The sequence below is a fragment of the Aquarana catesbeiana genome, linkage group LG03, assembly GCF_042186555.1.
Source record: "Aquarana catesbeiana isolate 2022-GZ linkage group LG03, ASM4218655v1, whole genome shotgun sequence".
In the NCBI taxonomy this organism is placed as follows: Eukaryota; Metazoa; Chordata; class Amphibia; order Anura; family Ranidae; genus Aquarana; species Aquarana catesbeiana.
Window position 1 is genome coordinate 184,894,877 of NC_133326.1, and position 21,702 is coordinate 184,916,578.

Consider the following 21,702-nt stretch of genomic DNA (forward strand, 5'->3'; position numbering starts at 1 on the left):
ACAGTTTCCCATCAAAATCCGCTTCACCTGGACAGAAAGGGTCTAGGGTAAGAAGGAAGAGTGAGGATGATTTATACAAAGAGTAGAACAGTCTGAGAAGCCATAAACAAGTGTTTTTAACACTTGAAATGCCATGGAAGCTATATTGGGTGGGGGAACCAGATTTGATAGCAATAGTCAGCTCGCTATCAAAATCCACTTCCCCTGGACAGAAAGAGTCTGGGGTAAGAAGGAAGAGTGAAGATGATTTATACAAAGAGTAGAGCAGTCAGGGAAACCATACACAAGTGTTTTTAACCCCTGAAATACCGTGGAAGCTGTATTGGGAGGGGGAACCAGATCCGATAGCAAGAGTCAGCTAACTATCAAAATCCACTTCCCCTGGACAGAAAGGTTCTGGGGTAAGAAAGAAGAGTGATGATGATTTATACAAAGAGTAGAGCAGTCAGAGAAGCCATATACAAGTGTTTTTAACCCTTGAAATACCGTGGAAGCTGTATTGGGAGGGGGATCCAGACTCGATAGCAATAGTCAGCTCGCTATCAAAATCCGCTTCCCCTGGATAGAAAGAGTCTGGGGTAAGGAGGAAGAGTGAGGATGACTCATGCAAAGAGTAGAGCAGTCGGAGAAACAGATGTGCACAGTGGCTGCGTTTGATGGCATAGTGGCGGCAATTGATGGCACAGTGAGGCTCCTGTACCAGAGAGTAGGGCACAGTACAGGGCTGTCCTAGAGGGGTGACAATGTATCACTCATACTGATGGGTGTCGCTAGTAGTAACAGTTTAGTAACTAGGTGCCACCGATTGCGTCTTGTAATTTATATAATCTGGGCACCACAGTACATAGATCACCTTGGAGCTGGATGTTTCAATTTATAGAGTTCATAACTGCAAATCACATACTAACCGGGCACCATAGACTGCAAATCGCATACTAACCGGGCGCCATAGACTGCAAATCGCATACTAATGGGCACCATAAACTGCAAATCGCATACTAACGGGCACCATAAACTGCAAATCGCATACTAAACGGGCGCCAAAGACTGCAAATCGCATACTAATGGGCACCATAAACTGCAAATCGCATACTAACCGGGCGCCAAAGACTGCAAATCGCATACTAACCGGGCGCCATAGACTGCAAATCGCATACTAACCGGGCGCCATAGACTGCAAATCGCATACTAACCGGGCGCCATAGACTGCAAATCGCATACTAACCGGGCGCCATAGACTGCAAATCGCATACTAACCGGGCGCCAAAGACTGCAAATTGCATACTAACCGGGCGCCAAAGACTGCAAATTGCATACTAACCGGGCGCCAAAGACTGCAAATCGCATACTAACCAGGCGCCAAAGACTGCAAATCGCATACTAACCGGGCGCCAAAGACTGCAAATCGCATACTAACCGGGCGCCATAGACTGCAAATCGCATACTAACCGGGCACCATAGACTGCAAATCGCATACTAACCGGGCGCCAAAGACTGCAATTCGCATACTAACCGGGTGCCAAAGACTGCAGATTGCATACTAACCGGGCGCCAAAGACTGCAGATCGCATACTAACTGGGCGCCATAGACTGCAAATCGCATACTAACCGGGTGCCATAGACTGCAAATCGCATACTAACCGGGTGCCATAGACTGCAAATCGCATACTAACCGGGCGCCATAGAGGGCAAAACGCATACTAACCGGGTGCCATAGACTGCAAATTGCATACTAACTGGGTGCCATAGACTGCAAAACGCATATACTACTGATCCCTGAACTGTGCATTAAACACACCACTGACCCCTGTAATGTGCGTTACATACTACTGACCTATGCACTGTGTGTTTTCAGGATTTCAGCTATAAAACCCATCCCTAGGCTCTGCATTACTTACTACTGACAGCTAAATTCGGTGTAATTTACTACAGACCGCTGACCTCTGAAGTCTGCTTTACTTTCTCCTGACCCCTTCACTCTGCGATACATACTACTGACCTCTGCACTCTGCATTACATAGTCCTGACCTCTGAACTTTGTGTTACTTACTCCTGACCCTGCACTGCATACATTGCATACTACAGTCTTCTGAACTCTGCGTTACTTACTGTTGACCATCTGCATTGCTTACAACTGACCCCTGCACTCCTCACTACTGACCTCTGCACTCTGTGTTTTATGACTGCCTGCTGAACACGGCCAATTCAAGTGAATGGAGCAACTGCCCCACAAGCACTTGCAATGCAGGTGGTTGTGGCATGGCACTTCGGCAGTTAGGGGGCTAAAACAGGCAGTGAGAAGGTGACAGATCATCTCCTCACTACCTGTGAAACTCCTTTGAAAAGCAACCCAATTGCAGATTGCGTTTCAGAGGAGTGCCAGTCCTTGCTGCAAGTATAAAGGAGCCCTAAAAGCAGTTTTCCTTACCCAATCTTTTGCTTCCTTGGCAGATTGCACTCTTCCACGCTCTGGCAGTGGACTGTCCATCAGCGCCCTCATGTCCAATTACAGCTATAGACCCTGCATTGGTCTTGAGGATGCCAGGACCCTAGACCGCTGGATCATGGAAGAGAAGAAACTGTGGGGACTGGCCTAGCAGCATGGAGGATTGGATAAGGAAATCTACTTTTCCATACTGCCTAGAGCAGTCAACTCTTGCAGTTAAGGCACAACCCTGCGTCAAGGGGGAATTTTCAAGTTTCCTGGAGTTCAGCTTTAAGGTCCATCCCCAGACCACCATGTATTCGCCTTCATATCACCGCCTTGGCCTTCTATCTTCCATGGATGCCACCACAAAATACCTGGTGTCAGTTGGCGTCAGAGCTAAGAAGGCACTGTGATGACCTCCTCCATCATATGACACCACACTGCATCATAAGAGGAGGGAATTGGTCTCTATCAGGAAGTGTCCGAGCATCACCTGCCAGATTTGAAAGCTGCAGTGAATAAATTGTCTGGTACTGTATAAAGCTGGCCATACACCTATAGATTATCTGCAGATTTTCTATGGTTAGATGGAAAAAGTGGGAGATTCCTCCATCCACACAGTTTAGCGAACATGGAGAAATCTGTTGCACTTTTTCCATCTAACCATAGAAAATCTGCAGATAATCTATAGGTGTATGGCCAGCTTTAGTCGAGATCTATGTCATCAAATCTCACCAGCTCCTCAAGAATTCAAAGCAAAGCTATTCATTCTACACAATGTGTGGCATTTAGGGGTACTAAGACCCTTTATCAGGCAGTGACTGATGAGTTATTTTAACTCCATGTACTATTTTATCTCATGAAAATTTTCTCAGAAAAATGTTAATTTCACAACATAAATACGATTCTGGTGCGGCACTTGCTCAAAGACAGTTATTTTATCTCATAATTTAATCCCTGAAATTTATAAAGCATCTCATAGACAAGCAAAAGCGAGTTATTATACGTTAGCGTAAAAAATTTTGCAACTAGCGCCAGATTCATGTAAGTCAAAAACATGTACATGCATTTATCACATGGGGGGCTGGCAGCACTGAGGCCAGAGTGTCTATACTACATGCTCCACCCTCAGTGTATGTTCAGCCCCTGGACTGCACAACACTCTTGGTTGCTAGGATGTTGTCGGCTGCATAGTATCAGTGGTTGCTAGCACGCTGCCAGCTGTGCAGCTGATAGCATCCTAACAACCAATGATGCTGTACTCCCGACAGCTTCTTAGCAACCAGTGAAGGGGAAAGTGGTGTCGCATGCAAACATGTTCTGCTTTTAACTACACAGCAGCCCCAGAACTAACTAAATCAGTCACATGTCAGAACTCTTAAAGTGGTAGTAAACCAGCCCCCCTCCCAAAAAAGAATTGGGTCCTGCAAGGTCTAAGCTATAATGTGTTAGCATGCACCGCATACTAGCACATTATGATATACTTACCTGCACGTGGAGCTCTTCAGCTTAGCACTGGCACAGATTCCCTGGCATTTCCATTTTCACCCGGTCTTCCTTCTGGGCCTTGGCCATTTGAATGGTTGACATCCCGGGAGCCCCAGCCTCACATGGCGCACTGAATTCAGTGGCATACTGTGTGTACTGAATGCAGAGCATCATTGTGCATGGACAGGTGACGTCATCGGCTGTTGCCGATGTGAATATCCCCTAAGCGGTGCATGTTTAGGAGACACTTACAGCTATACCTACAGCTAAGCCTAATTGTAAGCTTACTTGTAGGTACAAGTGAAGAGAATGGAATTTACTGTACGTCTACATTAATGATTTTCAGCAATTAGATGCAATATGCCAGTGCTGCCAGAAAAGTGTTGCACAGTGCCCTTGGTTGCTAGGACTTTGTCGGCTCCATAGTTTCAATGGTTGCTAGCATGCTGCCAGCTGATAGCATCTTAGCAACCAATGATGCTGTGCTCCTGACAGCATCCTAGCTACCAGTGATTGGAGGACGGGGTGTCACATGCAAACTTGTTCTGCTTTTTATTACATAGTGGCCCCAGAACTACCTAAATCTATCACGTGTCAGAACTGGTAACAGAGCTGTCACAAGGCTTTCATGTCATGTCACAACCTTGGTTGCTAGGATGCTGTTATATAGCTTCACTGGTTGCTAGCATGCTGTTGGCTGTGCAGGTGATAGCATCCTAGCAACCAATGAAGCGGTGCTCTCATCAGCATCCCAGCAACCAATGACGCGGAGCTTTCATTAGCGTCCTAGCAACCAATGAAGCGGCGCTCTCATCAGCGCCCTAGCAACCAATGAAGCGGCGCTCTCATCAGCGCCCTAGCAACCAATGAAGCGGCGCTCTCATCAGCGCCCTAGCAACCAATGAAGCAGTGCTCTCATCAGCGTCCTAGCAACCAATGAAGCGCTGCTCCCATCAGCGTCCTAGCAACCAGTAAAGCGGTGCTCTCATCAGCGCCCTAGCAACCAATGAAGCGGCGCTCTCATCAGCGTCCTAGCAACCAATGAAGTGGTGCTCTCATCAGCGTCCTAGCAACCAGTAAAGCAGTGCTCTCATCAGCGTCCCAAACAACCAATGACAGGGGGAAGGAGTGTTGCATGCAAACATTCCCTGCTCTTTACTACACAGTGATCCCATAACTACCGGAAACTGTCACACAATCCTTAACATAGCTGTTGCAAAGCTTTCATGAATTAGGTGTGGGACTTTCTAACCTGCCGATAATGACACAGAGGTTTCATGAATGGATAGCAGCCAATGAGCTATACGGAATACATCACTGCCATTACTATAGTAATAAATGAGCCCATAGATAGCTGTAGTTGGCCATGGGCTGTAGATGTTCCAGTGTGTTGTTTACACTCTCGCAGTCAGCATAGAAAGTTTCTAGCCCCGGGTACACAGTACAGTTCAGAGTGCAGCCTCTGACGGCCAGAGCAAGTAGTAAACACATACACCCTCAAGTACGTCCCTCACCCGGGGCCAGGGATTGTGGGAAATGTAGTTCCCCGCCCAGCACATTCCATATACCTCCTCCACTCCTCTCACTACAACTCCCGGCGGCCCCCGCGCTGCAGAGTCTGCATGGCTGGTACAGTGAGATGATGGTGTCTCTGGTCTCTCGTAGCCGTTTTTGGTGCCGGTTGTTGGGAGTCAGTGGGCGGGCAGCCTGCAGACACCGGAGTACCGGGACGGCCCACAATAAGCCCCTCAAGCAGTGGACTCTGATCGTCAACCCGCTGAGCAGCCTGAGGGTGAAGCTGCCGTGTGATGTCCGGGTCCGTCCTCAGGACCCCCTCACCTACCCGGACGCCGACCGAGTGTTTGTACTGGTGAGAGGGGTGGACCGCAATGTACACCGGGGGCTGGACCTGGACAACATCGATGTCCGCTATGATGAGGAGGCCAAGCAGGTCCAGATCACCTCCCAGGACATCGACAGCCGCAGCTGTGTGGAGGTCACCACCCCGCTCCGCTTCGGTACGCCGGGAGGGGGCGCTGTGTGTATATATATCATAGGCGTGCGCGGGGGTGTTCCTGGGTACGTCCTAATTCTCCTGCTGATATTTCACCAAAGTCCTCCAACTGACACCATTCACTGCCCTACTGACACCAAGTCACACCTATGAGAGGGGGCGACTGGTGCTGTATATTTTGGGGGGCAAACAAGGCGCCCCGCACTTACCCCATCTAGGCAGCCTCAGCTCCTTCCTGCATCTCCTCCTCCTCTGGCGCGATGGCAAAATCGATCGCTTCTCCTCTTGGCGAAACGGGTCTCACCCGCTTCCTGATTGGCCGGTAGGAGAATCATGAAGACAATAGCGACTATCCATTTACTATTGTCACACAGCTGGGTAGGCTCACTGTGCCCCAAGCCCACCCTTTTTCAAAGCCAATTAGAGCCTTTGGCTCTAATCAAAAAAAAAAATCCCCATTGGAATCCATGCATCCTGTGCCCGGCGTGTAGATTAGCGTCCCGGGCGCATGGATTAGGGGGGCAGCATCCCAAATAAACGGGACGCCACTGGGTGTGAGTTGGTGTCAGTAGGGCAGTGGATGGTGTCGGTAGTTTTTTTTTTTTTTTTAGGAGCTCCGTTGGGGAACTTTGCTGAAATATCAGCAGGGGAATCTGCACCACAGAGGGTGATTGGGGTGTGCCCAGGCATTTCTGTTATAATGCACCACTTTGCCCAGAAAATTGTTGCAATTACAAATGTTTAGGCATTCTCATGTTTCTTTCTTTTGTTTTTTATTGGTATGACACAAGAAAGTGGAGAAACAAAAAGCTAAATCTGATGCATTCCACGCAAAACTCCAAAAATGGACTGGTCAACATTATTGGCACCTTCTCAAAATTGTAAAAAAAAAAAATTGCTGGCCATACACCATACAGTTTTCTTATTTAATTTTCTTTCGATTTACCTTCAACTATGTAGTGCAAGGGCCTGCCTGATTGTATGCACATTGAACGTGTTTAGGTTTGACCTCATATTATATGGTTTTGGTAAATCTGAAGGAAAGTTGTACAAGAAAATTGTATAATCTATGGCCAGCCCATGTTTGTGATGCTTCTGTAGTTTATAATTAAATTCGCCTGTATCAATTTAATGGGTGCTGACAATATAAAAAATCACACCGGCAACTAGAGCTGCACGATTCTGGATAAAATGAGAATCACAATTTTTTTGCTTAGAATAAAGATCACGATTCTCTGCGCAACATAATCTTTCACATTATACAAAAAAATTGGGCTAACTTTACTGTTATTTTTTATTTATTTATTTTTTTAATTCATTGAAGTATATTTTTTTTTTCCCAAAAACATGTGTTTAAAGGACCGATGCGCAAATACAGTGTGACATAAAATATTGCAACGACCGCCACTTTATTCTCCAGGGTCTCTGCAAAGAAAAAAAAATTTATAATGTTTGGAGGTTCTAAGTAATTTTCTAGCAAAAAATACTGATTTTTACTTGTAAGCAACAAGTGTCTGAAAAAGGCTTTAGATCCCATACACACTATTAAATTTTCTACAGATTTTTTTTTCTTCAGATTTACTAAAACCATGTAGTGCAAGGGCCTGCCTGATTACATACAAATTGAAACTCTAATGCCGCATGCACACGGTCGGACTTTGTTCGGACTTTCCGACAACAAAATCCTAGGATTTTTTCCGACGGATGTTGGCTCAAACTTGTCTTGCATACACACGATCACACAAAGTTGTCGGAAAATCCGATCGTTCTGAACGCGGTGCTGTAAAACGCGTACGTCGGGCAATGGCCAATAGCTTTCATCTCTTTATTTATTCTGAGCATGCGTGGCACTTTGTCCGTTGGATTTGTGTACATACGATCGGAATTTCTGACAACGGATTTTGTTGTCGGAAAATTTTATATCCTGCTCTCAAACTTTGTGTGTGTCGGAAAATCCGATGGAAAATGTGTGATGGAGCCTACACACGGTCGGAATTTCCGACAATAAGGTCCTATCACACATTTTCCGTCGGAAAATCCGACTGTGTGTACGGGGCATTAAGGTTTGACCTCATATTACATGGTTTTGGTAAATCTGAAGACAAAATCTGCAGAAAATCTAATAGTGTGTATGGGGTCTAAAGCCTCGTATACACGGTACGATGGTTGGCAGAGGATTATCTGACGGACTGTTGTCCTAAAATCTTACTGTTAGCACGCTCCTTTTGGTAATTGTTGTCCAATTTTTCCGCCAACAAATGTTGGATGACAGGCTAGTAAATTTTCGGCGGACAACGTTTTGACGTCTGATTTTCGTATGGTCAGTATACAAATCCGTCACACAAAATTCGAAAGTACAAACACACATGCTGGGAATCAATGCTCACCAAACACAAAATTAGCAGAAAGGGCCCAAAGGGTGGCACTCGAGCTGAAATTCCTCATAGTACGTCACTACATTCGTGTTTTTGTCATGACAATTGTGTACCGTTCGTATGCAAGACACATGCCCTTTTGACACAAATCACACGCTCAGTTGTCCAAAAATCATACCGTGTGTACGAGGCTTTAGGCATGTACACACTTTAAGAAAATCGGGCAAACATTTTCGTCCAAAGAATTTTCGTACGATTTTCGCATAGTGTATATACAACTTCCGACTTTTTGTCCGAAAATTCCCAAAGGGACAAACTCCAAAATTTTTCTCATGGGAACAGAAGGAACGATTTTCGTACACCGAAAAATCTGAAAAGATAAGACTGCGCATGATCAGAAAAAATAAACAACAAAAAGAAGCCTTTGTCGTACAAGAATTTTCGTGAGAATATTCATACAAATTTTCGTTCATCGGTTCCAATTTGCTGTGAAACATTGAGAAAAATTGGAGGAACATTTGCCCGATTTTCTTATAGTGTGTACCCCATTTTAGTCTTTAAAGGAGAAGTCTAGCCTGAGCTTGTTTGGCTGGGCTTCTCCTAAGGGTCACAGGAGTGCAATACATTTTGCACTCCTGTGACCCGTTTTCAGCAGAGAGTGGTCTGAAGTCTGCTCTCAGCTGACGTCACCTAGATCAGTCCAGGCACCACATCATCCCGACTCTGGGAGTCTGGATCCGCCAGGTGCCTGGACTGATGGCCGTCTCAGCCTCTCAGTGAGCCACTGAGATGGCTGCTCAGCGCTCCAATGAGTGTGGAGGAGCAGAGCAGGAGAGCTGCTGATTGACAAGCAGCATCTCTCTGCTCAGGGAGCTGAGAGAAACGAGCCATAAGCGATGTTCGATCGCTCGGTTCTCAGTGCAGAGACGGCGGGGGACAGATGCAGCATCAACCTAGGTAAGTATGATTATGGGGGAAAAAAATTCAAATTCCGATACTTCTCTTTTAAGTGCTTAAACTGACCCAATTTACAGATGGAAGTTTATCCCTTTGATCTTAAAGAACTAAATGATACATTGTTTATAGTTATCTCTCAGCACTGAGCAATGTTGATAAACATTTGCTGGCATTTTTTTTTTTCTTTTTGACAGCTCTGAGCAGAGAACGGCTCTGCACTTGTTATATACTGTATGTAGCACGGCCCCCTTGAGGGCTGCTTGGATTTACCTGTTCGTCTGCATCGCCCTGACCCTGTGAACATTCCAAACCACCTGGCACTCTGGGTTCAGACATGTCCTGGAAGCACCTTTAATTGACACTTCACACCAGTCAAATATGTTTATATTATCTCAGCTTTACTGAACTAAACAGAGATATATGTATATATGAGCGGGTAGTTGATTAGCCGAGTTCTGGATAACAGCCCAAACTCGGGAGAGGAACTCCCCAAACAAGACAGCTCAAAACAGTTTAACAGCTCAGGAGCACAATATACATGTATATACAATGAAATACCATCTGGAGCATGACCTGTAAAAGGTTAGCTATTCAAAGCAGATTGTCACCACACTAAAGAGGGGATCCCAGGCCAGCCTATTCAACCTTTTATATCCTAATGAGAGACCAGACAGAACAGGGATAAGCTATGGGCCCTTTCAATAGTAATAATCGCAATGTCCAAGATGCAGGCCTGATATTCTTCACTGGCAGTCAGAGCTCATTAAGTTATATCCAATAAGGCTCAGTGATGGGAAGGACAATGGCTTAAGCAGATCAGTGATACTCCTTGAAATGGTTTTAGGTAAAGGTGTCTATGTACAGTGTTCAAATCAAGTGACCAAAGAAGGATTGCAAATGGTAGGCTATTGCCCTCTCATCAATGATTGGACCGGATAGATGCCTCTGGGACAGCGACCCTGGGATAGACGTCCTTCAGGAAGGCGAACAGCAAGGACCTGCAAAAAATATATCAAAGAGATCCGCGCTTAGGAATAAATGACTGCTGCCTCCCTCTAGAAAGGTTCCACCTAGGTGGAACCTCATAGAAATGTATGAACGTGAGAAAAAGGGAATTGGCGCTGTAATAATAAAGAATATATAAGTGTATATGCCTGCGAATGTATTATTACCACCAATTTACCAAATCTGTGTATGGCCAAGTGCATAAGGTGTACAAACAACAAAAATCAAGTGATGCCTGCCACGTGTTAAAAGTGACATATGCTTAAATAGTGCAAGAAAATAGAAAATATAAAATAAGTGGTGAAGTTATGTGCACCATAAACAATCAATAATGAGATCGCATCAGCTGGTATGATGTCAAAGCAACACTGTTGCAAGAAAAAAGCATATACGCTGAATAAACTGTGCAAAATAATATCCAAAACCTTAAAAATAAGATATGTGCAATATCTAAACAACAATTAGTCCATATGAAGTGCAAACCACTGATACCCAAAGGTATTTCTAGTTAAAAAAGGATAATAAAAATAAAAAAGCAGTGTTCATTAGAATAAACAGTAAAAAATGGTGAAAAAATATGAAAGATATATAAAATTAAAATAGTGTTCATATAAAGTAACTTTGTGCTTTCTTCAGTGGATGACAAATCTTCAAAACGGTGCTGGCAAAAGTGACTGTGCTCCCCTTATGTGTTTCCACTCACCAGAGCGCTATCCCCCTGCAGGGGTACCAGCGTGTAGAAAATGAAATGATCCCCGTCTCAGGATACGGTATCTCCCTGGTCATCCACGGGCGGAGGAGAGGAGACTCCAATGTCTCACCTCTGCAGCGTGACTCCTGGCCGGGTAACAGCATATGTCTGGTCTGTGTATCAGCCTTGAGGTCTCAAGGTCTCAAGCCCTCAATCCGCTGGGTTTTTTTTTTACTAATTAAGAACTCTCTTGTTGCACCAAGGATCCCTGGGACATGTAGTCCAGTGTACTGCCACATAACGGAATTGCCAATCTCAAGGGCTACTCATCCCACGAGCCTTTTTGTTTGTCTCGCAGATATGACGACAGTTACTGGCGCCAAGCACTAGAGGTACACCACAGTGGATGAAGAATGACGGGAGTGGTCTGCATAATAGTATAACTGTAGTCAACTGTCGCACATAAAATCGTGGAAATGAAGTCTGTGGTGTAATGTAGGGCCCAGTGTCAGAAAGTTGGGTCTCCCCGTCAGAGGTGATGGGTCTTGCAGCAGGACAATGACCCAAAGCACCCAGAAATGGTTTAAGACAAAATGCTGCACAGTACTAAACTGGCCAGCGATAAGTCCATATCTGAATCCCACATCTGTGGAGAGATCTCAAAACGGCAGTTGGGAAAAGGAACCTTTCCAATCTGTGAGACCTGGAGCAGTTGGCAAAAGAGTGGTTCAAAATTCCAGTAGACATGTAAGAAACTCACTGATGGTTACAGGAAGCAATTGATTTCAGTTATCTTTTCAAAGAGGTTTGCTACCAAATATTAAATTGAGGATGTCAATAATTGTGTCCAGTCCATTTTTGCAGTTTTGTGTGGAATGTGTCAGATTTGGCTTTTTGTTTCTCCACTGTCTTGTGTCCTACCAATACAAACAAAAGAAATAAACATGAGAATGCCTAAATATTTGTTATTGCAACAGTTTTCTGGGTGAAGAGGTTCATTATCTGACAAAAATGCAGGGGTGCCAATGTTTTTGGATGTGTGTGTGTGTGTGTGTGTGTGTATAAATATATATTCTCACAAAAGTGAGTACACCCCTCACATTTTTGTAAATATTTTATTCTATCTTTTCATGTGACAACACTGGAGAAATTACACTTTGCTGCAATGTAAAGTAGTGAGTGTACAGCTTGTATAACAGTGTAAATTTGTTGTTCCTTCAAAATAACTCAACACACAGCCATTAATGTCTAAACCTCTGGCAACAAAAGTGAGTACACCTTTAAGTGAAAATGTCCACATTGGGCCCAAGTGGCCATTTTCCCTCCCCGGTGTCATGTGACTCGTTAGTGTTACAAGGTCTCAGGTGTTAAATTTGGTGTTATCAATCTCACTCTCGCATACTAGTCACTGGAAGTTCAACATGGCACCTCATGGCAAATAACTCTCTGAGGATCTGAAAAAAAGAATTTTTGCTTTACATAAAGCTGGCCTAGGCTATAAGAACATTGCCAAGAACCTGAAACTGTGCAGCATGGTGGCCAAGACCATACAGTGGTTTAACAGGACAGGTTCCACTCAGAACAGGCCTCGCCATGGTCGACCAAAGAAGTTGAGTGCACGTGCTCAGTGTCAAATCCAGAGGTTGTATGAGTGCTACCAGCATTGCTGCAGAGGTTGAAGGGGGTGGGGGGTCAGCCTGTCAGTGCTCACACCATACGTCGCACACTGCATCAAATTGGTCTGCATGGCCGTCATCCCAGAAGGAAGCCTCTTCTAAAGATGATGCACAAGAAAGCCTGCAAACAGTTTGCTGAAGACAAGCAGACTAAGGCCAAGGATTACTGGAACCATGTCCTGTGGTCTGATGAAACCAAGATAAACTTATTTGGTTCAGATGGTGTCAAGAAGGTGTGGCGTCAACCAGTTGAGGAGTACAAAGACAAATGTTTCTTGCCTACAGTCAAGCATGGTGGTGGGAGTGTTATTGTCTGGGGCTGCATGAGTGCTGCCGGCACTGGGGAACTACAGTTCATTGAGGGAACCATGAATGCCAACATGTACTGTGACATACTGAAGCAGAGCAATGATCCCCTCCCTTTGGAGACTGGGCCGCAGGGCAGTATCCCAACATGAAAACGACCCCCAAACACACCTCAAAGACGACCACTGTCTTGCTAACGAAGCTGAGGGTAAAGGTGATGGACTGGCCAAGTATGTCTCCAGACCTAAACCCTATTGAGTATCTGTGGGGCATCCTCAAACGTAAAGTGGAAGAGCACAAGGTCTCTAACTCTAATGCCCTGTACACACGGTCGGACATTGATCGGACATTCCGACAACAAAATCCATGGATTTTTTCCGACAGATGTTGGTTCAAACTTGTCTTGCTTACACACGGTCACGCAAATTTGTCGGAAAATCCGATCGTTCTGAACGCGGTGACGTAAAACACATACGTCAGGACTATAAATGGGGCAGTAGCCAATAGCTTTCGTCTCTTAATTTATTCTGAGCATGCGTGGCACTTTGTGCGTCGGATTTGTGTACACACGATCGGAATTTCCGACAACGGATTTTGTTGTCGGAAAATTTTATAGCAAGCTCTCAAACTTTGTGTGTCGGAAATTCCGATGGAAAATGTGTGATGGAGCCCATACACGGTCGGAATTTCCGACAACAAGGTCCTATCACACATTTTCCGTTGGAAAATCCGACCGTGTGTACAGGGCATTACATCCACCAGCTCTGTGATGTCGTCATGGAGGAGTGGAAGAGGACTCCAGTGGCAACCGGTGAAGCTCTGGTGAACTCCATGCCCAAGAGGGTTCAGGCAATGCTGGAAAATAATTGTGGCAACACAAAATATTGACACTTTGGGGTCAATTTGGACATTTTCACTTAGGGGTGTACTCACTTTTGTTGCCAGCGGTTTAGACATTAATGGCTGTGTGTTGAGTTATTTTGAGAGAACAGCAAATTTACACTGTTATACAAGCTGAACACACTACTTTACATTGTAGCAAAGTGTCATTTCTTCAGTGTTGTGACATGAAAAGATATAATAAAATATGTGAGGGGTGTACTCACTTTTGTGAGATAATATAAATTTTATATATATATAATATATATATATAAAAACATTACACACTATAGTATCAAAAGTATGGAGACGCCTGCCTTTACATGGACTTTAATGGCATCCCAGTCTTAATCCGTAGGGTTCAATCTTGAGTTGGCCCACCCTTTGCAGCTATAACAGCTTCAGCTCTAGGATTTGGTGGAGGGGGATAATGGTGTGGGGTTGTTTTTCAGGGGTTGAGCTTGACCCCTTATTTCCAGTGAAGAAAACTCTTAAGGCGTCAGCATACCAAGACATTTTGGCCAATTTCAAGCTCCCAACTTTGTGGGAACATTTTGGGGGTGACCACTTCCTGTTCCAACATGACTGCGCATCAGTGCACAAATCAAGGTCCATAAAGACATGGATGAGCGAATTTGGGGTTGAGGAACTTGACTGGCCTGCACAGAGTCCTGACCTCAACCCCGATACAACACCTTTTGGGATGAATTAGAGCGCAGACTGCAAGCCAGGCCTTCTCGTCCACATTAGTGCCTGACCTCACAATTCCGCTTCTGGAAGAATGATCAGACATTCCCATAGATACACTCCTAAACATTGTGCACAGCCTTTCCAGAAGAATTGAAGCTGTTATAGCTGCAAAGGGTGGGTCAACTCAATATTGAATCCTACAGACTATGGCTCGATTCACATCTGTGCATGCTGCTTTTGAGCGTTTCTGCAGTGCTTGCCGCTTTTTTGGACACGTGTTTTTACCACGATTTTGACGCGAATTGCATTTTTTTTCTTTTTTGTTTGTTTTTTTTTTTACACTGTATATAGCTGATTGCTAAAGAGGGGGCCAGGAAGCCGTCCACCGCATCCTTAACAACCGATGAGTAATCGTCTGTCAGCAGGCTTCCCCGCTGAATGTAAAAGAAGAATTGCTGGTTAAAATAAATTGTGAAAAAAAACAAAAAAAAAATGTGTGGGGTCCCCCCCAGGTCCATACCAGGCCCTTGGGTCTAGTATGGATTCAGAGGGGACCCCCACACCAAAATCTTTTTTTAAAAAATGGTGTGGGGTCCCCCCCAAAATCCATACCAGACCCTTATCCGAGCATGCAGCCCGGCAGGTCAGGAAAGGGAGGGTCAAGCGAGCGCCCCCCCCCCCCCCTTCCTGAACCATACTAGGCCACATGCCCTCAACATGGGGGGGTGTGGGTACTTTGGGACGGGGGGCCTCTTCCTGACAACCCTTCCCCGGTGGTTGTCGGGGTCTGCGAGCGGGGGGGCTTATCGGAATCTGGAAGCCCACTTTAACAAGGGAACCCTCAGATCCTGACCCCCCCCCCCCCCCATTTGAATGAGTAAATGAGTATCGGGTACTCCTACCCATTCACCAAAAAAAGTGTGGTGTTAAATACAGTATACAGTTTTTTTTTTTTTTTTTGACAAGTCTTTTAATAAAAATATCTTCTTCTTCCTCCATCTTCTCCCACATCTTAATCCCTCGTCTCCATCCTCCGCGCTTCTCCTTCTCCCGCTTCTTCTTCCGCTCTTCTTTCTCCTGTCTTCTTTGCCTGGTGTTCTTCCTCTGCCGCCACCGACCCTCCTCCAATGCTGCGTCCCACTGATCTGTCCGCGACAATGTCTTAGATAAAAATGGGGGCGTGGCCATCAGATGATGCCATCCGGAGGCCCTGTCCCCTTGTGACATCACGGACCCATCATGCCCGGGCGGTGATGTCACAAGGGGGCAAGGCCTCCGGATGGCATCATCTGATGGCCCCGCCCCCATTGTTATCTAAGACATGCTTGACATCAGCGCAGACAAATCAGCGGGACGCAGCATTGGAGGAGGGTTGTCAGTGGGAACGGGGGCAGAGGAAGCACCGGACAAAGATGCGAGAGAAGATGGAGGAAGACCGGAGGAAGAAGTGGGGAAGAAGATATTTTTAATAAAAGACTTGTCAAAAACTGTCTACTCTATTTTTTTCACACTACACTACTTTTTTATGGTGAATGGGTGGGGGTACAATGTACCCGATATTCATTCACATAGAGGGGGAGGCTGGGATCTAGGGGCTCCCTTGTTAAAGGGGGCTTACAGATTCCAAAAAAACCACCCCGCCTGCAGACCCCGACACGACAACCACCGGGCAAGGGTTGTCGGGAAGAGGCCTTTGTCCCCATCAACTTGGGGGCAAGGTGCTTTGGAGCGGGGGGGGCGCAAAGCACCCCCCCCCCATGTTGAGGGCATGTGGCCTGGTATGGTTCAGGAGGGGGGCAGAATGCTCAGATAAGGGTCTGGTATGAATTTTGGGGGGGACCTCACGCCCTTTTTTTATATACATTTAGCGGGGGAAGTGTCAGAAACCATGAATCAGACCAAGACAGAAGTACAGTTAAATCACACTTGTTTAATAATAAAAGTAAATAGACCAAACATAGTCAAAACATAGCCAAAGTTCGGTAACCGGAACGGATAGTCCGAGCCAGTGAGGAAGCCAGGGAACAGCGTAGTGGAACAGCAAGAAGGATCTGGAGCCAGAAGGAATGTCAGCCAAGCAAGTCTTTAACAGGAACGCAGGAGTCTCTGTGATGTTGACCAAGGCGAAGGCAGAGATCATCTGGACTGGACGGCTTAAAGTGGAGGTCCACCCTAAAAACTTTTTTAACTTACCTGAAACCCCTGTTGCTAGGCAGTTCTCCTAATCTGCCTCTTCCTATTCTGCGGCGCTTCCTCCTCCTAGGGTGAGCGGCCCCGTTGCCTTCTGGGACATGTGTGTGTCCCAGGAAACAACAGGGCCATTCACAGAGCGCCGCTCGTGCATGCGCAGTAGGAAACTGGCAGTGAAGCCGCAAGGCTCCACTACCTGTGTCCCTTAGTTAGGATGGAGGCGCCGCTGGCCGATCCGATCCAATGGATGGATCGGCCTCGGGGGGGGGGGGCGACATCGCGGGCTCGCTGGACAGGTAAGTGTCCTTATTAAAAGTCAGCAGCTACAGTGTTTGTAGCTGCTGACTTAAAAAAAAAAAAAAAAAAACGTCCGGAACCCCCCTTTTAAGTAGGCATTACTGACGAGCAGGATATCATCAACAGGTGAGTCACTGTGGAGAGATAGGAGCTGGCAATTAGCCGACAGCTGAGTGGCCAGCTCAGAGAAGGAAGGGCTGAGCCCAGCCCTGACCGGAAGCCCGCTGATAGCTGATAAATCATTGGTTAAGGGCGCGGCGGCCGGCTTCCCGGCCCCCTCCTTAGCAACCAGCTATATACAGTCGCAAAACGCGGCAAAATTGCGGTTAAAACCGCGGTACTTGCGTTTTTGATGCAGGTCCATTGAAGTCTATTACATGCAAAACGCTGCATTTTGCGTGAAAGGTCCCTGACCCTTTCCAAAAACGCAGAGGCCTTGAGACAATTCAGTTCACATTTGCAGCGCTTTACAAATCATTCATTCAGAGGCAAAAAAATGCATTGATGTAAACATGTTCCATAGGAACCCATGTTAAAAAAAATTCCCTGCATTTCTGCAAAATGCATCAAAAAACGTATTAGGCCCCTTTCACACTTGTACGACTTGTCCTACGACTTGGGACTGCAAAGTTATATGACAAGTCGTTCCCCATGATTTCCAATGACTACCATTCATATTAATACGACTTCAAGTAGCGCCGACTTCAAAGTAGTCTCTGCACTACTTTGGTCCGACTTTGAGTTACATTCCCTGAAATCGCGCGGCTTTGAAGTCACGGTAGTTTGAAAGGGGGCTTAGTGTGAATAGAGCCTTAGGCTGGCCATACATTATACAATTTTCTTATTCAATTTTCCTTTAGATTTACAAAAACCATATAATATGAGGTCAGACCTATGCACTTTCAATGTGTATGCAATCAGGCAGGCCCTTGTACTACATAATTGAAGGTAAATCTAAAGGAAAGTGAATTAGAAAATTGTATAGTGTATGGGCCAACCTTAGACTGGGATGCCATTAAAGTTCATGTGTGTATAAGGGCAGGTATATATATATATTCTCATAATGCTTATTCTCTTTGTGTTCCTTTTTTAACTTTTTGGTTCTTGAACTCTGCACTGTAATCTCACAATGTCTCACGAGATTACAAGCAGCCCACCCACTTTTACACTGATCTCAACCGTTTTCAGAGGTAAAACTTCCTTGTTCTCCCTCTGAGAACAGAAGTTCTCGGCTTAATAAATAGGCTGCGGAGGATCCAATTTTCCTCTGAGAACTGAACTAAGAGAAAACGTCTCAGTTTAATAAACGTACACAATACCCATTAACTGAAACTGTTTTGTGTACAGCTTTGCCCGGACAAAGTACAGATCCACTATAAGGTAAAAGGGCAGCATTTTTCTCCAGCACCTCACACCATTTATTACAGTTTAAATATATCTAGTTAATTATGACCTGTCATCATAAACTGTTTTGACAAGCATGTTTAAAGAAGAGCTATACTCACCTTTCCGGTGGATCATGTTAAACCTTTTGCTGTGTTGTTTTGGTATTTGACACTTCAGGGTATGTCAGACATCTGCTCCCCCGCCATGCTCTGTGGTTCCTCCCATCTGCACGTACCTTACTACTGGAGATCTGCAACACAGCAAAGAATATTTATGACAAAGCTCACGTCTGCTTCTTTTACAGGCTGGTTTTAGCTTTAACTTTAAAGTGGTTCTAAAGCCTTATAGTTTTTGAGGGTTTTTTTTAACTTTTTAAGGCATTCTATGCATTTAAGGTAAAAAAAAAAAAAAAAAAACTTCTGTGCTGCAGGATTCACCCTGCCCCCCCCCCCCCCCCCTATATTTACCTGAGGCCGATCCCAATCCAGCGACATGCACTAGAGCAGCAGCTCTTGCTCTTGCCCTCCCTGGGCAGATTGAAAACAGCAGGAATCATTGGCTTCTCCTGCCAATCAAATGCTGTGACAAGGGAGCAGGGGGGACGGGAACGAGAAGCTCAGTCTGTGTCAATGGACGCACACATGGCGGCTCAGGAGCTAGCCCACACAAGTGCATCCATAGAAAGTTTCCTATGGGGGCACCCACTGAAGAGGAGGAGCCTGGAGTGCTGGTGGAGGACCCCAGAAGAGAATGTGCAAAAAAATTTGCCGTTGTGTTCTGTCAGCAGGGAGCCTTCCCCCCACCTGCAGAATACAATGATTACTGCTGGGGGCTATAGCGGCCGACGATGATCACATGCAAAAACCTGACAGGCTGGTTGTACTGAAGTCGATTGACTTTAATAAACCCAGCCTGACCATAGTTGGATTAAAATTTGGCCTGTTCCTTCTGAACTTGCCAAATTTTGATCCGTCTATTGACAGCTTTAAAACTATTGTGATGCTAATAAGTAAGTGTTTACTCCCAGGATGTTCTGACAAAGAGTTGGACCATACACGGCCCATGGATGGACCCATACATGGTGTATGAAAGTCAAACCATTTGCTAGGGCAAAAAAAGCTGAAGGTGAGCAGTTTAAAGTGGAACTTTACTCTCTCAATCAACACTGACCATTATTAATCCTAACAATGCTAGCATAGGAAGGTATATTATATTTACCTGCTTTAAACTTTTTTTTTTTTTTTTTTTTTTTTTTTTTTTTTTTTTTTACATTTCTTCAGTTGCTTCCTGGTTTTCAATCATAGGCAAATGATGTCCTACATCCCAGGAGACTTCATGAGGAGTGGAGGAGGGGTTTTCTCAGCTAAGCACACCCTCCTGCTTGCCTGAGCTAAGGGTAGATGGATTCCAGTAAGTAAAATCTACATGAATCATTTGCCCTTACTCAAGATGGCCAAAAATGCTAGAGGAATGTTTTTAGTGATTTATCAGCAAAATAAGCATGGAGACATGGATGTATTGGGCGAGTTTGCTTTAAATATTAAAAATGAATTTAAATAGCGTTTTTGGCGCTCAGATGCAGCGTTGTTCTGCTTTAAGGACCTTTTTTTGCAGCAGACAGTAACGCATGTATTATGCTACAGTGAGCTGTGGTTCGCTTCATTGTGAATGGCAATCCAATGCCCATGCTTGCGCCACATAAACAAAGCAGATAGACTCGTTTTCAGATTTATCTGCACCAGTTTCTATTTTAGGGCCAATAAGGGACTGGTGCAGGTTCCTCACTTAATCAACAAAGGGATAGTGGCAGTTTTCAATATAGAAACTGCTGCAGATCGCTGCCTGATTGGAAGCCAAACGAAGCTGGCCCCACTACAATCGGCACAAGTAAAACCTCAAGTGTGTTTTTGTAATGCTACTTTTTTGATGTTTTTTGTCATACAAATTTACATTTGTGCTGCTTTTATTTTTACGATATTAGCAATTGTAGGGTTGCAGGATAAGAGCCTCCCCTCCGGCGACAACATTTTCTGCAATGTTCATTTTTTTGATCCCATCCCCTATTTTCACTTTGGTTAAGTATAATTATGATCATTATTGCTCATTGGAAATGTTTACCCATTTTCTAGCCCCTGCGTTTAACTAGCTTGCTTATGAATCTCTTGTTTATTTCCAAAAACCCAATAAACATAACGAAACAGAAAAAAAAGCAGCACAAATTTCAATTTTTATGACACAAAAAAGCACAAAGGTAGCACTAACATATGGTATGTTTATTTTTAAGATTTAATAACATGGGGTGCAAAGTGGGTGGGGTGTGATCAAATAAAAACAAGCTGTTATAGTTAAAAAACCATAACAGCACAAATATACATTTTTAGCAGCACAAATGTAGCACTAACCAACAAGACCAGTTTTGGGACCTTTGGTGACCTTTAATAAATCATTAATAAGGCATAAAAGATTTTAAATTGCACAAACGCGGCACTAACCAACCAGCCCGGTTTCGTGTCATTTGGCTGTTGTAGGGGGGATTGGTGATGTCATAGTCTGGAAAAAACAATTGCTAATAGCTTAAAAATAAGAGCATCACAAATGTAAATTTTTACGGCACAAAACCGCACAAACCTAGTACTAAAGAAACACACTTGAGTTTTTATTTGTGCTGATTGAAGGGGGGGCAGCTTTGCTGAGCTCTGATTTGGACCTGGAGTACAGGATGTGTGAAGAGAGTGTTCATGCTCTTTCTTCCATGCAGTAAACGCACTACACAGGCAGACCCTATATGTAGGCAGGGAAAGCTTCTTTCCCTGGTTGTTATTGCAGGTCAATTATTGCAGAGGGAGGCATGGCATGTAGCTTTTCGGCTCTGTGTTTCTCAAATCCAGTGCTTAAGGCACCCCAACAGGTGTTTTCAAGCTTTCCATTATTTTGCACAGGTGATTTGATCAGTTTCACTGCCTTAGTAATTACCACAGCTGTTTCATCTGAGGGAAATCCTGAAACATGAGGACTGGAGTTGAGAAACAGTGCTCTAAGACAGTGGTCATCAACCCTGTCCTCAGGGCCCACTAACAGGCCAGGTTTTATGTATTACCTTGGGGAGATGCAGACTAGAATACTGCAATCACTGAGCATCAAATGATATCACCTGTGATGTATTTCAGTTATCTTGCAAACCAGGCCTGTTAGTGAGCCCTGAGGACAGGGTTGATGACCACTGTATTAAGGCACCATTCACATTTGGCATTTTGGGATCTTGCTGCGATTTTGCCCACGATCTCAAATTGCACTGCAATTACAAAACACATTTTGGGTGG

At 44.9% G+C, this 21,702-nt stretch overlaps 1 protein-coding gene and 1 long non-coding RNA gene across 10 annotated transcripts in view; one reads left to right on the top strand and one right to left on the bottom strand.

The window, feature by feature from the left end:
• The window catches only part of LOC141131849 (uncharacterized), a 45,114-nt gene extending 39,155 nt beyond the window's left edge, over positions 1 to 5,959 (bottom strand). For 7 of the 9 annotated variants that reach the window (XR_012242824.1, XR_012242819.1, XR_012242821.1 and 4 more), the window contains exon 1: positions 5,485 to 5,958. This is a non-coding gene — a long non-coding RNA (uncharacterized lncRNA). Of the gene's footprint in view, positions 1 to 5,168 lie in introns of all 9 variants that reach the window. The other 2 variants (XR_012242825.1, XR_012242820.1) reach the window with 2 other exon arrangements.
• The window catches only part of FAM185A (family with sequence similarity 185 member A), an 85,058-nt gene continuing 68,844 nt past the window's right edge, over positions 5,489 to 21,702 (top strand). The window contains exon 1 of the mRNA XM_073619600.1: positions 5,489 to 5,934. Within this exon, the coding sequence (XP_073475701.1) occupies positions 5,556 to 5,934 (379 nt within the window). The 5' untranslated portion in view covers positions 5,489 to 5,555. The remainder of the gene's footprint in view (positions 5,935 to 21,702) is intronic.